We start from the raw sequence: 15,964 nt of genomic DNA, 5'->3' as shown, positions 1-15,964 counted from the left end.
TTGACCTTCCAAAATGTAATAATTTCCAGCTTTTCCCATGACAGCTAATCCCTGGAAGTTTCACTACTCTACGATCAAAATTGTGGTAGGGAAGTTGTTCACAAACACACACACACACACACACACACACACACACACACAGGGGGGGGGGGGGTTAAAATATAACCTTTCAACTTCGTTGGCGAAGTTGATAATGGTAACAACAACAACAACAACAACAACAATAATAATAATAATAATAATAAATAAATATTAAATAATGATCTGGGCCACCACCTTGCCATCAAACGGCCATATTCGACAAGGAAATCTTAATTGGATAAAATATTTTATCCATGAAATAGACAAAATACGACGAAAATACTAAGATTAAAATAAGGCAGAATAAAGATGAAATATCTAAGGTGACAATTCTGAGTAAAATGTTGTAAGAAGAATCTGCAGTCATTTAAATAGTTAGAGGAATAGAGAAAATTAAATATAAAATAGTCACATTTAAATACTTGCATAACTATTGATACATACTTATCAATACTTAAAGATGTGAAAGATCTATTTTAACGTTGTTACTGTTCTTAAATATTTTGTATTAATTGGTCATTACTTCTCTTGTAATTTAGTGCTCTATTTCTTTCCTCACTGGGCTATTTTTCCATGTTAGAGGTCTCGGGCTTATAGCATCCTGCTTTTCCAACTAGGGTTGTAGCTTAACTAGTAATAATAATAATAATAATAATAATAATAATAATAATACTAATAATAATAATACTAATAATAATAAAATACTTCTACTACTAATAATAATATCGTAACATACGTGCAAATTCACTCGATTATACATACGAAGTCATGCATAGAAACATACATTCACATAACAATAGGATACCTCTCTCACAGACAAATGCATTTCACAATCAGCTGTTGCGTAATTAATAATCCGTTGTCAGGAATCTGCAACAGAGAATCGAAATCGGATTATATATCTTTTGAGAGCCAGACAATTCAACTGAATATTCTTGTCTCAATTTCGAGTCATGATTTGGAATCCTGGCTATTATAACTTGTAAGTCCCCTTTGGGTATGTTACCGAAGATACGAGTGAATTTGATATGAAACACATTCATGGCTAAATATTGAAGTATACACACACATTGACGCAAAGGGCCTCGGTTAGATTTCACCAGTCGTCTCATAGACGGGCTAAATAAAAAAGGATCCATATATACATATACATATACATATACATATATATATACATATATATATATATATATATATATATATATATATATATATATATATATATATATATATATATATATATATATATATATATATATATATATATATATATAACTTTTATTCTCTCGCTCCCTTTGGAGTTCAACAGGTTGATTAAAAATAATTCGAAAAAAAATGACCCATTAATAATCAATATTTCATTATCATCATTATTATTGCTGCCATTATCATCATTATTTGCATTTTCATAATTATTTATTGTTATTACTACAGTTTTTAATTATGTATGGCTCTTTGAAGGGTTTATGCCAGTATTTAAGTCTGAATTTAGATTAGATACAAAAGAAAACGGATGAATACCGATTAAAACCACTTAACAGAAAACGTAAAATTAGTTTTGATGGTAGACTTTGCTAAGTACTTTTTACTACAAACTATGTTCCTTACATAATTTGAACTTATTTCTAACTCATTTTATAAACTTTCACGTTTTGCACAGAGAGAGAGAGAGAGAGAGAGAGAGAGAGAGAGAGAGAGAGAGAGAGAGAGAGAGAGAGAGAGAGAGAGAGAGAGAGAGAGAGAGATATCTCATTTCTAAACTGCAAGGATTCTTCTGTAAGTGGCGTAAAATAGAGACAGAAAAGTTAAAGAACATGGAATGCTAGGTTAGAAAAGACGAAATAAAACTAATTATAAGTAAAAGAAAATTATTATATGCATCGAACCTTTACGTGTTTATGAAATTTGGATCATATAACACGGGACCTGGGACAGGAGAAGCCTTTTGGCACCAAATTTCAATTGGGGGAAAATCTGCAGTAAAAGTTACAAGAGATTGGATGAATAGTGGAAGATAAGACCAAGGACAGTTACAATGAGGACCATTTAGTAATGCCTAAAAGGTTAAATAAGAAATTCAATGTTTAGTTATCTTTGTCTACTTATCTGATCCTTAACAGAAAGATATTAACTGCACTGTTTGAGTAGAGATATAAAAACTGCAATTCTTTCTTGGAATAATTTTAGAATTTAAATTTTTCTGGCAACAAGCGAGAGCGTTACTGTGGACTGACATTCCTAGAGCTGAATAATTCCAAGCTCACATTCGAGAGGATTGGATCGACACCAATAACCTGAAATCATTTAAAACAAACAGTAATTTTACGTAAAAATCTATATACATCAGATCTGTTATATAGGCAATCATTCCTGACAGCCAGAGTACTGACATTGAGATTTGGCAACTATTCGGAGTTGTTGCACAGCTCGTAAAACTTAATTCTAGTTTTAATAAGCAACTATAGTACAATCTGTACAGGGGTTATTGTTTCCCGGGGGGGGGGACACCCTTCCCAATCCTTTTCCTCTGATAATTGGTTTTGTATTTATCTTAGCTTTTGTACAAGTTGTATTGAAGTAAACATTTCTGGTGATAAGTTATCACCGAATTTCGTAACCATATTCATCCAGATATTTCTTTATAGATGTAATGTTTCCGAGACGATATAAATTACTTATATGAGATCTGATACACATTACGGTGCGCTGACACACGTAGGTGACGAACTCTTAGACATCGGTACAGAACTTAAGTTTTATTTGGATGTCACCCTAGTTTCTTTGTTTTTTCCTGCCACCATAAAAAAAATATTTTCATTTAGTTTTGAATAATTGTCATCCTTTCTCTAAGGCTGAGAACGTAGTTTATATTCACGGCTGTATCATCATGTCATTCTGAGAGTAGTAAAATCGTGTATCATCTGCAAATAGTTTGAATTTCACTACATGACTCTTTAGTACTTGATAGACCTATATAGTACAGATGTAAAAGAAGGTTGGGCCTATTACACTTACCTGCGGTACAACTCTGCTTGACAGTTTCGACCAAATAAATCTTAAGATACTCAAGATTAGTTTTCAATACGAATGTACCGTAAAACATAGTTCATGCACAACCGTGTCAAAAACAGTGCTAACAATAAAATCAAAAGCACATTCGTCCGCATCCACTATTTCCGGCAGGTCATTCTTAGCAGAGCATACAGCTGTCTCTGTAAAATGTAATGGCCTGTAGGCATCAATGCTTCAATTCTATAACTAACTAGTATAAGAATTACATATAGCACTTCTGCCATGATAGATTATTCGAAATACGGATGCATGAACTCTCGTACAGATAATCAAGAGCACTTTTTAGAACCGTTGTAATTAAAAGCCACTATCAAAGCTTTAGGAAGCTTAAACTATGCGGTCAAGATTAGATAGTTCTTGGCTCCAATTACTTCAGATATAGACACCAGACCAATATCAGAGTCTTCTCTTTGTTCCTTTCATTATCTTTACTAATCTATCAATAGTTATATTAAATCTTGTTCGTCTTACTTGCATCTCTGGTACAGTACCAAAATTTTAAGTTATAACTGCAAAAGTTCGTAATACTTATTCAGTTTATAATTCTATTAGAAAGTGCTTTGTCTTTTTACTCATTAACTTTTGTTTAATTTTCCACTATGCCATTTAGAAGATGACTTAACTCCCGTAAAAGTTAAACTTGACCTTAGTTTAGAATTATATTAGTTCTTGGCCACTTTAATTTTTTTTTATCATGCCATTTAAAAGATGACAAAGTTATTGCTTCCTTAATAGTAATTGCTTCCAATAGTTAATTATAAAGGCACTTTAATTTCATTCCCTCCATGCACTTTGTTTCTTAAGGCCTTCCTTAAATATAATCTTCCTATAACCTCAACATCTAACCAAGATCTGCCCTAAAGATATATGTTTCATCATCAATGGGCAAATGTTATCAAATTTTTATTCACGCCACTGTGTAGTTATATATGGCAGTCGACACAGTCTGGTTATGATAAAAGAAAACTTTACTACTGTAGTCTTTCAATAACAACACAGTGCGGAATTTTATCGACTTCTAAAACTATTTTATTCCATTTAGAACCGAGTTTCTCAAAGGTTAATCTTAGTCATTCGCTTGTGCGATGGAGTAATACTGTACTCTCTTCAACTAGTCTATACAAAAACTGTTCTTCATATTTAACAATATGCCCTCTTTCTTAGAAAGTTAATTTTACTTTTCAAACTAAGACTGCAATTCAAATTCTACGTAACAAATATTTCACAAGACGGCTAAAAGGCTTGGGCACATCAGTAATAATAAACACTAATACACATTGTTTTTGACCTTATGCTCCAAGTATTTACGACTTCATAAATAGAATCTTCTGGTAAGAAACGGCTCTTAGTCCTTTCCATTATATTGACGTTTTCAGCGAAGCTGTCTGGTATTTCCATGGGGTCTACCTGTATCAGAGGTTAAGTGGACTAGTCTATTCGAATAAAGCAGTTTTCCTGTGCCCTGTTTCCACTAATAATTCAGACGTCCAAAGACCACAATCCCAGTAGTGCAGTAGACCAAAAAAGAAGGGAGAAGGGAAAACATTCCAAAATGCAATTTTTTTTTTTTTTTTTTTTATAAAATTATCAGCTCAGACAAATCCAAGAGTTTACAAAAACTATTTTGATCATTGTCATAAGCCAATTAGTATTTTATAATTTAATCACCACCCTTTGTTAATCATTGTAATATAGTGTGTTCTATTATTCAATGTTATTCCTTGGATATGTATTAATATTTCCAAGATCGAAAATTCAATAAAGAACCGTTGGGAATAGAGTTATCAACCTTTGTTTGCAAGTTGCATATACCACAAGAGTAGATTGATAAAGATGTTAAGTCACATTACAATACATAGAAAATATTTATAAAATCTAATTTCATAAACAATCCCAATTCTCTCGTCATATATGAAAGTGTATAAAGTTTCTGAAAAAAATATAAGAAAAAAACCACCTTTGATAATTTTAATGTAAAAGTCTATGCCTACAGTGGTTGCTCAGTGCCTTTCTATAATCAACTCCCTTTCCAAACATAACTATCTTCAAGACCTTAGAAAATAAATCTTCATAGAATTCCAATTTCACCTCTGATATATGAACGTGTATGATGACTGCAATGTAAACCTTATGGACTTGAATTTGGAAGATAGGCAAGGACTTTTTATCAAAGCAAATACATAGTGACGTCAGTACGCCTTTAAGCCCAAAAATGGCTGCTCCTTCAGTTTCCAAAAATAACTCAAGGCCTGACAAATGGGCGTGAATTTAATATATCGTTAGGAACCTGCTCGCATGAAGTCTTCTTATGAATCTGGAAAAGAAAGGAGAAATAAGAGCTTAGTTTTTTTTATATTTCGAAAATAATCCAACAATTGCTATTTCGTGCCAAATAAATTCTTGGAAGATCACTAAATTGGAAATTCGATAGATAGACTTTGCTAAATAGAACAAAATTGGAAGTTTACTTTATTAAATTTACTAAATAGAACAACTCTTTTTAACTTTAGAAAAAAATTGCTTTTCTTATTAGGCCAAATAAAGTGTACCAAATTGGAAGTCCACTACATACAAATCTTAGTATATATGCCAAAATAAGTATACAATTACATAGAAAAGCTCAGTATACCTTAGTCTAAAATCTGCCAGCTTCCGGAGACCTAGTGTGTCCCGAACACTAGTTACCTCCAAAGGTTGCTTCAAGGCTTTGGGACTGCCGTCAACAATTCCACGAACTTCCACTCCTATCCAGGATCTATATACCTTTTCTATAGACTTTACCCCTGTCCACAAGTTCTTGGCCACATCTCCAAGACATTCTCCATGACCAACAGTAATGGGGTTACTGGGGCCCAGCTGTAAATAAATATTTTCTTTTACTACGAAACATTTATTATCTACAATTTATAACCATTCGAGAATTTTTATCATACATCTAAATTCCACATCACCATTACCATCTTGTTTGAAAAAGTGATAAAGTTCCCAAATAAAACTTAATTTCAAAATACAGAATCTGTATATAAAACACCATAAACTTTGAAGCTAAATTCAAAAGCCACTGCAACTTTTTAGAACACTATTTTAAGACACATTAGTTCACATGGCTACCAAAAATTATAAACTTTCACACTAAATATTAGGTTAATTTCTAACAAAGTCCTCCCACAAATTCTAACTAATCTAAGTTTACTAAAAAATTGAATTTAATGACACTTTATCTTATAGGAACAGCATTAGGGTTAAAATCCAACAAAATCCCTAGTCATACCTTTAGTAACAATGTACTTTCATTACAATGATCCGTTTTTCCCTTAAGTTAAAATCTTAAAAAGGGATCAGATTAAACTAAAGAATAACTGATAAAACTTTAGAATATTAATCAAACCTTATTTATGTGGTTCCAAATTCCTGAATTAGTTTTAAACTTTATATTCAAATTTCATAGTACACCCATGAATTCAATCATGGAAATGTTAAGTTATTTAAACTTACTTGGAAAGCATAAAGGAACCATTGGAAACAAAAGTATTTTCAATTGCATTCAAGGTTGAAGTTATCTCAGTACTAGCCTCAATTATCAGGTAAGGTTCGAAAAAGTTCAGAGAGACTTCTAGTGCTGAATTGGAGCAGTCGAAGTCTTATCCAAACCAGAGCCATCGCTACAACATTTAAAGTAATTTCAATTAGTAACTGCTAAATTTAGATAGTGATATCAGTAAATTTCTGGCCTATTCAAGTATGAAAACTTGAAAAATTTATTTAAGGTTCCCTGCCGATAAAACACATTCAGATTACTAAAAGAAAATACGAAGTACTTTTCTTAAGATTTAAACTTTTAACCTTTAACTCGATCCTTATGACCGCTCTCCAACCCAATATTTAGATGTCAATGTTGTCACATTTGTGAATTTCAGCCTTGGTCGTCTCTAAATGGAAGGAAATTTAGGTAAACTAATTTCACAACTATGCATTATGAGTATATCAGACATTACTGAAGGTATAATGAACAATTGTCTGAATGACTTATTGTTACCTTATATAGGAGACTGCGCAACTGGAGAGAACCGTGCAGTTGCAGTATGTAGTTACAGTCAAGATAAAGACAGACTGGCAAGACCAAATGATGTTCAGAGCACTGCTTCGAGATGCAAGGACTACACATACTGCTGGGATGGCTACATCGTTCTAAGGCGTGTAGAGATTCTAGAGAGAGAAAAGAAAATCAGCAGCAGAATTCAAGACCAGCGTCCAGCAACTAAACCAAAGTTTACAGTCAAACTGACATTTTAGACTATCCCATGTCCTACTATACAGTGTAGTGTTACTAGGTTTAATTTCAAGAGCAAGTTTTACAGTTTGCAGACCAACCAGGAGTGCCACCACCAAAGAAACCATTACTAACTACGACAAACAGAAGACCAGTCGAGTTACTCATCGCCTGAGTTGCACAACCTTAGTAAAATAAGGTAGAAAAAAATAGCAATACTAACGCCCTCTTCTCCCCCACTAGGTTTGATCCCTGTAATTATGAAAAACAGTAAATAGCTCATTTATAAGACTCTTCTATTAAGAAAAAAATATTAAAAGTACCCTCTCTCTTTCCACCAATTCATTGCGTCTTACATTGCATATTTTTGGCACCTTTTATCAACACATTAAGAATAAATAAAATCACAATGACCAGTTTAACAAAGTGGTCAGAACACAAAGGACAGATCATTAATACTTACTAATTTGTATAGGTGCTGTGGTTGGATCCATCTTTACTGCGACTGCTCCCATTATACCCACAGCTATGAGAAAAAAAAATGCTGAATTCTAAGAATTATTTAAACACTAATTAACAAAGAAATCGTTTCAGACTATTATACTTAACATGTGGATGTTTAGACAATGAACTCGTTACCAGCTACCGCCAATTTCTCTTTGCATTTGTTTTACACAAAGTCATGCTGCTATTCCCTGCAATGGTCAGATTTTAAGGACTATAGGCTAAGTATAGCTTTATTACATGAACACTCCTCTGTGGGCACTAAGTACATATGAGAAATCACACTTGTCAACTTTAATCCTACTCTAATTAGGTCCTTTCGTATTGCTATACAGCCTCTGCTCTGCCATCCCATCCTTGAAAAAGGATTTAACTTTTACTCTTTTCTAGTAAAACCGTCATACTAGGGGGCTAAACTACACTGCCACACATCTGGGCATATGCTGAAAGTTAATGAAGTTAAAGAAATAAAAGTTGAAGGGCTCTTATTGTGCATCTAAATCTTTCTGAAACTATAATAACTACACTACTTTAAGAAATAAAATCGAAGAGCTCTTATTGTGCAATATCAATTTTCTGAAAATAACATACTCCCCTAATTTAAATATTAAACACTAAAGATAAATCATAGAACTTCCAGACCAGTTGCACCTGTGAAGTTTGCACCAGCTGCCATCAATCTTTCAACAGAACCAAGTAGGATATTAATATTTAAGTTTATATTAAGAGCAATAATAAATAACAGCACAGGAAGAATCTAACCAATTTTCTTTGGCATATAAACTTATGTACAGCTTCCAATTTTTGGAGAATTATTTATCTGTAGCAGTGATAATTTAAGAAAAAATACCTGTACGATAAACAAAAACTGTAGAATATTCAATAAATGGCATTTATAAAGTATTTTGGTGCAAATGGACAGGTCACATTATCCCAATAACTAGTTTTTAATTACCGACATTTCCAACTGAAATCATGAGTATTAGCCAATCATAGCCATATACATTAAGAACGCAAAAAAAAAAAAAAAAAAAAAAAAAATGTAAAAAGAAAAAAAGGATTCCTTGACAAGTCAGAGTTAAAGTGCAGTTTCGCAAGTGCTTCGATAATGTGCAGTGTGAAATGCTGAACGCCTTTGAATGCATACGATATAACTACCTTGGACCCTGTTAAGAGTAGAGCGCTCCCCTGCAGTATGGGAACAGAATGAACAGCCCTTAAGCAAGTAAAGTACGTAACTTATTACTAGTGTAAAAGTAGGGTTCCCCTACAGCATGGGAACAGGAAAGCAGCCCTTGAAGAAAGTTAAATACGTAAGGTAATAACTGAAAAATTTTCCCCTGCAGCATGGGAACAGAAAAGAGGCCTTTAAAGTAAGCAAAATACATAAAGTATTAAAAGTCATGTAAACTCAAAAGAAGGATTAACCTTCAATTAGACGCATACTATTCCACCGTAGTCTATAAGGGTGTTTAGTGGGAGAGTTTAAGGAAAGTGACAATTTCCTTGTCTAAATGGGACACATCCTAACCATACGCTGGACCAAGCAATTTAAAAGCATTTACCCCTTTGCATCAATACAAAGTACTCTTAAATGTACCATATTGCCAATGAATAACCTAAACAAAACATTGCTAAATATTTTAAACCCACGTAAAAAATAGTCTTAAAACTTTCGATAAACAATTTTAAAATACTTTAAGCCCACTTTCGATAAACTATATTTTAAAATACTTTAAGGCCACGTAAATAATAGGAGTCTTAAAATTTAGATAAGATATTTTTAAAACTTGCAAACTATATTTTAAAAACTTGCAGAAGTTACTCTCAACTTTAAACTCTCCGCGAGTTAAAAAAAATAATTCTTATACAAGAAAAATCCTTATATTTTAACTGGTCGAGATAATAAGCTTTATACAGACAAATAAACTAAATTTCAAGTAATCTCTAAGAAACAATATCTCCAAATTCAGATGGTAGAAAACTTTTAAAACTTCAAATTACTATTAGATCGTTAGAATAACTTTTTAAAAACGCTAACTTACACGCGGAAGTCACTCCAAACACGAGGCTTCAATTTTAAAAGGAAATCCCTTATGACCTACTCAAATTCCCCCCCCCCCCCAAAAAAAAAGCAATTTAGAAAAAATGAAATTTAAAGTCGCAGAAATATTACTCAAAACAGATGTGGACAAAAGTTTTAACCTAAAGATAACACATTAATCTCTACTTTAACAAAAATACTAATTGACATGCGATCGTTATCACTGTGCCAGTTAGAAATAATCTACCAAGTATAAAAGAATAATTTTCAAAAAACGAAAATCAAACTTACGTACCAAAATAGTAATAGCATAAAAAAAGAAAAGAAAAGTTGCTAAACTAAATTTATACGTTGATATAATTCAATCCATGCTTCGAATACTGAAAAATACCTTCCAAAGAATATAAAGTAATTAAAATTTATGAAAACCGAAATTAAAACTCGTGAAATCTGAACATAAAAAACGAATGAAGTTCCAAATTATATAAATAGTAATAGACATTAGGCGGCTAAGAGTAACCTCGTGTAACCTTGAGACTGAAAATGGCCTACGTTCCTAAAACAAGTAAAACCTAGTTAAGAAAATTAGAATACACAGCATTACCTATAATTAAACCCAGAGCACGTGACAAAGGTTCTACTCTTTCTCGAGGCGTGATCCGTCACCCTACAACTGTCGGTGCTACATTCGAAGGTCTCCCATCCCATAAACAAATGTAAGAAAGTAATACCGGTATATCATAACCCATCGAATATCTTAAGATGCCTTATCACTCACGGATCGTATTCCACGAAGCCCGATATAAAGCTCCAACTTCAATCTAAATTGACTTAATCAAACCTTCCCTATCCAAGACTCCCATATCACCCAATATATGGCGTAACATTATCCTGAAGGAAGGATAAACTGTGAAGATAAACGTGGATTACGTCTTTAGCACAGAATACTTTACAATGTATATTACACACAAATCTTGAGGGTTTTACATGTCACAGATACTCCGTGCATAGCAGGATCAACCTTCACTATCCAAGACACGGCTCTCAACCTACATACAGCCAAACCTCAACCTGAAGGAAGGATAAACTATAAAAATAGACATAGTGTAACTGACTTGTACACAGAATACTTAACCATGTATACAAATAAATCTTGTAGGTCCAGCAGGTCCAGAGTTTTCACGTATAACAGAATGTATAACACATCACTCACAAGAAAAAGTTACATCACAATTCACTGAATATTCGATCCTTCCTTCATACTGCAGTACTTCTAACTGATGTGTAGAACAGTCTTACCTCCGAAGACGGCAACGGAGCTTGCCTTTCTTCCCCTATAATTGCCTAAATGGCATTCAGCTTAATTACCACTTAACAGACAGTTCAAATGCCATTAATGATTCCGTAAGGAGAATATAATGTCCGGGTGTACAATTTCAAAATTACTCCAAGTTTCATATATATCTGCTATACATGTTCTAATTGCCTTTATAAATAACACATTAATTTGCCTCTTATTGTTATCTTACTTATAAATAACATTAGACTGTTATTGTCATCTTGCTTATAAATAACATTAATCTCGTAATGTTATTTTACTTATGAATATATTAATTAGTTTCTTATTGTTACCTTACTTATAAATAACATATTAATCAGCCTCTTATAATTATCTTACTTATAAATAACATATTGAATAGTCTCTTACTGTTATCTTATAAAAAACATATTAATAAGTGTTATTGTTATCTTACTTATAAATAACAAATCAATTTAACTCTTATTGTTATCTTATAAATAACATATTAATTAGATTCTTATTGTTATTTTACTTATAAATAGCGTATTAGCCTCTTATTTCTAAACTTTGATACCTTTAATTAGCCAATTTAATTTATTCTAATTTGATTATTTACTTTGTCTACTGTACACCTGGTTCCAGTCCGGACCCACAAGTGTATCTGCCAAACTATACATATGTATACATATGTACATAAACATATTTAAAAGGCTTTAAAGGCCGCTCATGAATGGCAGGGGCAAGGGACAGTGACATTGCCCTATCGAGTAGGACAATGTCCTAGAGACAGACCATATATGCATATGATCAGCGCCCAAGCCCCCTCTCCACCCAAGCTAGGCTCAAGGAGGGACAGGCAATGGCTGCTGATGACTCAGCAGATAGATCTATAGGCTCCCCCAAATCCCTAAACTTAGCTCACAAGGATGGTGAGGTTGCAGCGACCAAAGAAACTAACGAGTTTGAGAGGGACTTGAACCCCAGTCTGGCGTTCACCAGTCAGGGACGTTACCACATCGGCTACCACAACCAATATGCAGACATAAAAAATAATTTCATATCTATATTCAAAATAATCATAAGATATAAAGTACTGCAGATTACGATTTCTTAGACCAGAAGTCTACTGATAATTCAATTTTATTTCTGTCGAAAAAGAAAAATCTTGAAATCGTTAATTTTAATCTCAAAATGTCCTATATGAAAAGTCACAAGATTAATCTTATTGAAATCGAGGTGGAGTAAATATCTTGCATTGGATATACAAGAGGGAATTATATATATATATATATATATATATATATATATATATATATATATATATATATATATACATATGTAATAATTAATATTACATGTTTAAAACACATGACGTAATATGTCATTTTGGATGAAGATGCTAGCCGTGGGACTTGCTGTAGTAATTCAAATCATAAACAGGACGCACAATGCAGCCTCAACAATGTAACATTTTTCTTAAACGTCAACACCAATGCATCAGCGTGTTAAAGTTTGTGACGTCACCGGATGCAGGTGTCTTCCGAGATTGTGACAAAACTGCTATGTCAACTAAGCATACGATATGTGATATCGATAATTTAGTCAGTTCATATCTATACTTCACCAGAATTGGTCATCTGACCTAACCAGCTCCCTCCAGTGATGGAGATGTTTAACTCTGTTGTTTTTAACAAATAAATACTTTTTAAAGCTAATAAGATGTACTTCGTTATCCAGCTATACACATCTTAAACAACACATACTCAATGTGTGCTTATAAAAGTAGCACACTAATATATATATATATATATATATATATATATATATATATATATATATATATATATATATATATATATATATATATATATATGTATATATACATATATATATATATTTATATATATACATATATACAGTATATATATATATATATATATATATATATATATATATATATATATATATATATATATATATATATATATACACACACACACACACACATATATATATATATATATATATATATATATACAGAGAGAGAGAGAGAGAGAGAGAGAGAGAGAGAGAGAGAGAGAGAGAGAGAGAGAGAGAGAGAGAGAGAGAGAGAGAGTTAGTAAGCTGGTTTTAAAGTAATTGCTAAAATGCAATTAGTAAAAGTCCTAATAAATCTATAATTAATAATAAAGAAAATATTAAACTCAACTGCAATATCACGACTACATAATATTTGAGTCAAAATATAAGGCATTAATCATAATTTTGTACATAAACTTTATATACGTCACATATTAATATGATTTAAGGTAATTGCTAGTCGGTAATATAACCTTTCATGGTACATTTTATCTGCAGCCCAGCCCCCCTCAAAAAAAAAAAAAAAAAAAAAAAAAAAAAAAAAAAAAAAAAAAAAAAAAAACTCATAGGAATGAAAATGTTTTTGATCCAGAGTAATTAATAATACCATAACTTTCCTCATTAAATTCCTGAAATATATTGTGATGTGAATCTTTGTACCCCTGACTATGTATTATGTACTTACTATTATTATTATTATTATTATTATTGACGTAAATCTTTATACCCCTGACTATGTAGTAAGTACTTACTATTATTATTATTATTATTATTATTATTATTATTATTATTATTAAATGCTAAGCTACAACCCTATTTGGAAAAGCAGGATGCTATAAGCCCAGGGGCCCCAACAGGGAAAATAGCCCAGTGAGGAAAGGAAACAACGAAAAATCAAATAAGTCAGGAACAGTTACATTAAAATAAACATTTCCCATATAAACTATAAGAAATTTAAGAAAACAAGAGGAAGAGAAATAAGAGAATATTGTGCCTGAGTGTACCCTCAAGCAAGAGAACTGTAACCCAAGACAGTGGAAGACCATGGTACAGAGGCTATGGCACTACCCAAGACTAGAGAACAATGGTTTGATTTTGGAGTGTCCTTCTCCTAGAAGAGCTGCTTACCATAGCTAAAGAGTCTCTTCTACCCTTACCACGAGGAAAGTAGCCACTGAACAATTACAGTGTAGTAGTTAACCCTTTGGGTGAATAATTGTTTGGAAATCTCAAGTGTTGTCAGGTGTATGAGGGCAGAGGAGAATATGTAAAGAATAGTCCAGACTATTCGGTGTCTTTGTAGGCAAAGGGAAAGAACCGTAACCAAAAGGAAGGGTCCTATGAAGTACTGTCTGGCTAGTCAAAGGACCCCAAAACTCTCTAGCGGTAGTATCTCAATGGGTGGCTGGTGCCTTGCCCAACCTACTACCTATGTACTTACGATTGAACTGATTTTGAACAACGTGATACTTCTGTATCTACGCTTTATTTGTTTGTGAAACTTTCTTTATTCTTATATGATTGTAATTGAAAGTACGCCATAATAAAAGAAAAAAAATATTACTTTTGTTAGAAATTCCTTTCGAGTTTTGAATAAGCAGAAATTAACAATGATTATCATATTACAATTATTGATACTTTAAAAAATCATAATAAGGTGCTTCATACTTAATTTACATATTAGATCTAAATATATTTTGATACTTGGAAAAATAATAGTAATGATTTAAATATTAGAATTAAAAATATTTTGTAGTTGCATTTCATTAACAGTAATTTGTCTCTTTTTAAGTAATTGAAAGAGCAAACAACTGTTTACCGACAGTTTGATGTTTAAAGGCAAAACCGAACTTTTCCAGGATTCCATTTCTAAAAAGGCCTCACTGAAGCCATCTATTGGTTGCTAAAAGAACTATATAGAAACTCCACTCGGTTAATGAAGAAACTAAATTATATTTTCTTTGAAAGGTATGATAAATATTTAATGCAAATATATGATGATGAATATAATGAAATAAAATGAATTGTCAATATACAGATATTTAATTAAGGAAGTATTTGAGAGGAAATTAAAACTTTTATAAGGAAGTTCCTGATTGTAGTTCTGGTATTATTTGACTAGTGCAGTATCCTTGGTCCAGAATTGCCAACAGTTTAAGGTAGTAGAATATTTTCTCTTGAAGAAATTAAGTTATTTCTATCATATACCGATGAAAAATTAGTATTTATCACACGTATTATAATATAATATTACTAAAATACTCATGAATGAAATATAATATAAGTTTAATTCATCTGCCTTCTAAATCAAAAGGTTTTGCAGTCTCTATTCTCCATGGACAAGGACGTAAAAATTTAATTCTTTTAACTTTTATAAAAACCTATTATTTACAAAAAATACTAAGTTAATTCATCTCTAGTTCACGTAGTTATAAAAAAGGTTTATTCATATATATGGAAACAGATTATAGATAAAAGACTGAAACCAGGACATATAACTATTGACAGAAACTATAATAATAAAAAGCTAAATGAACAATCAGTGGACGATACTATACTAAAATGATTTTCATCATTGTGAAGTAAATTATGGATCTATTATCAATTCCGTATTTCCTTTCTTTAATATTACATCATTTCTAGTAACGCAGAAGTGTGATAAGTTCGTGGTATGAAGTTACAAAAGATGAAAATTTACGAGGGAAGGAATCAGAGCAGCCAACATCATTGTAAACATACAAATTTTAGCCGTACAATACATCTTTAATATTCAATATATTATCATTATTTTGAACTAGATTAAAGTGAAATTCTACTCTAATCGTAATCTTGT

At 31.9% G+C, this 15,964-nt stretch overlaps 1 protein-coding gene across 8 annotated transcripts in view; it reads right to left on the bottom strand.

The window, feature by feature from the left end:
• LOC137657585 (uncharacterized) overlaps positions 1-11,125 on the bottom strand; it is a 31,920-nt gene extending 20,795 nt beyond the window's left edge. Inside the window, exons 1-6 of one of the 8 annotated variants that reach the window (XR_011047145.1) lie at positions 10,959-11,044; positions 7,887-7,949; positions 7,190-7,359; positions 6,649-6,815; positions 5,783-6,009; positions 5,108-5,467 (exon numbers count right to left, since the gene is read on the bottom strand). Coding sequence is in view for 3 of the 8 variants with exons in the window: in XM_068391931.1 (XP_068248032.1) it covers positions 5,422-5,467; positions 5,783-6,009; positions 7,190-7,359; positions 7,887-7,949; positions 10,959-10,980 (528 nt within the window). In the remaining 5 variants the exon portion in view is untranslated. Of the gene's footprint in view, positions 1-5,107; positions 5,468-5,782; positions 6,010-6,648; positions 6,816-7,189; positions 7,360-7,646; positions 7,676-7,886; positions 7,950-10,958; positions 11,045-11,106 lie in introns of those variants that run through there. The other 7 variants (XR_011047149.1, XM_068391932.1, XM_068391934.1 and 4 more) reach the window with 7 other exon arrangements.
• Between the last annotated feature and the right edge of the window lie 4,839 nt (positions 11,126-15,964).

This window comes from Palaemon carinicauda, chromosome 18 (assembly GCF_036898095.1).
Source record: "Palaemon carinicauda isolate YSFRI2023 chromosome 18, ASM3689809v2, whole genome shotgun sequence".
Lineage (NCBI taxonomy): Eukaryota > Metazoa > Arthropoda > Malacostraca > Decapoda > Palaemonidae > Palaemon > Palaemon carinicauda.
Note: the sequence above shows the minus strand (reverse complement) of the source record. Positions and strands in the feature narration are given on the sequence as shown.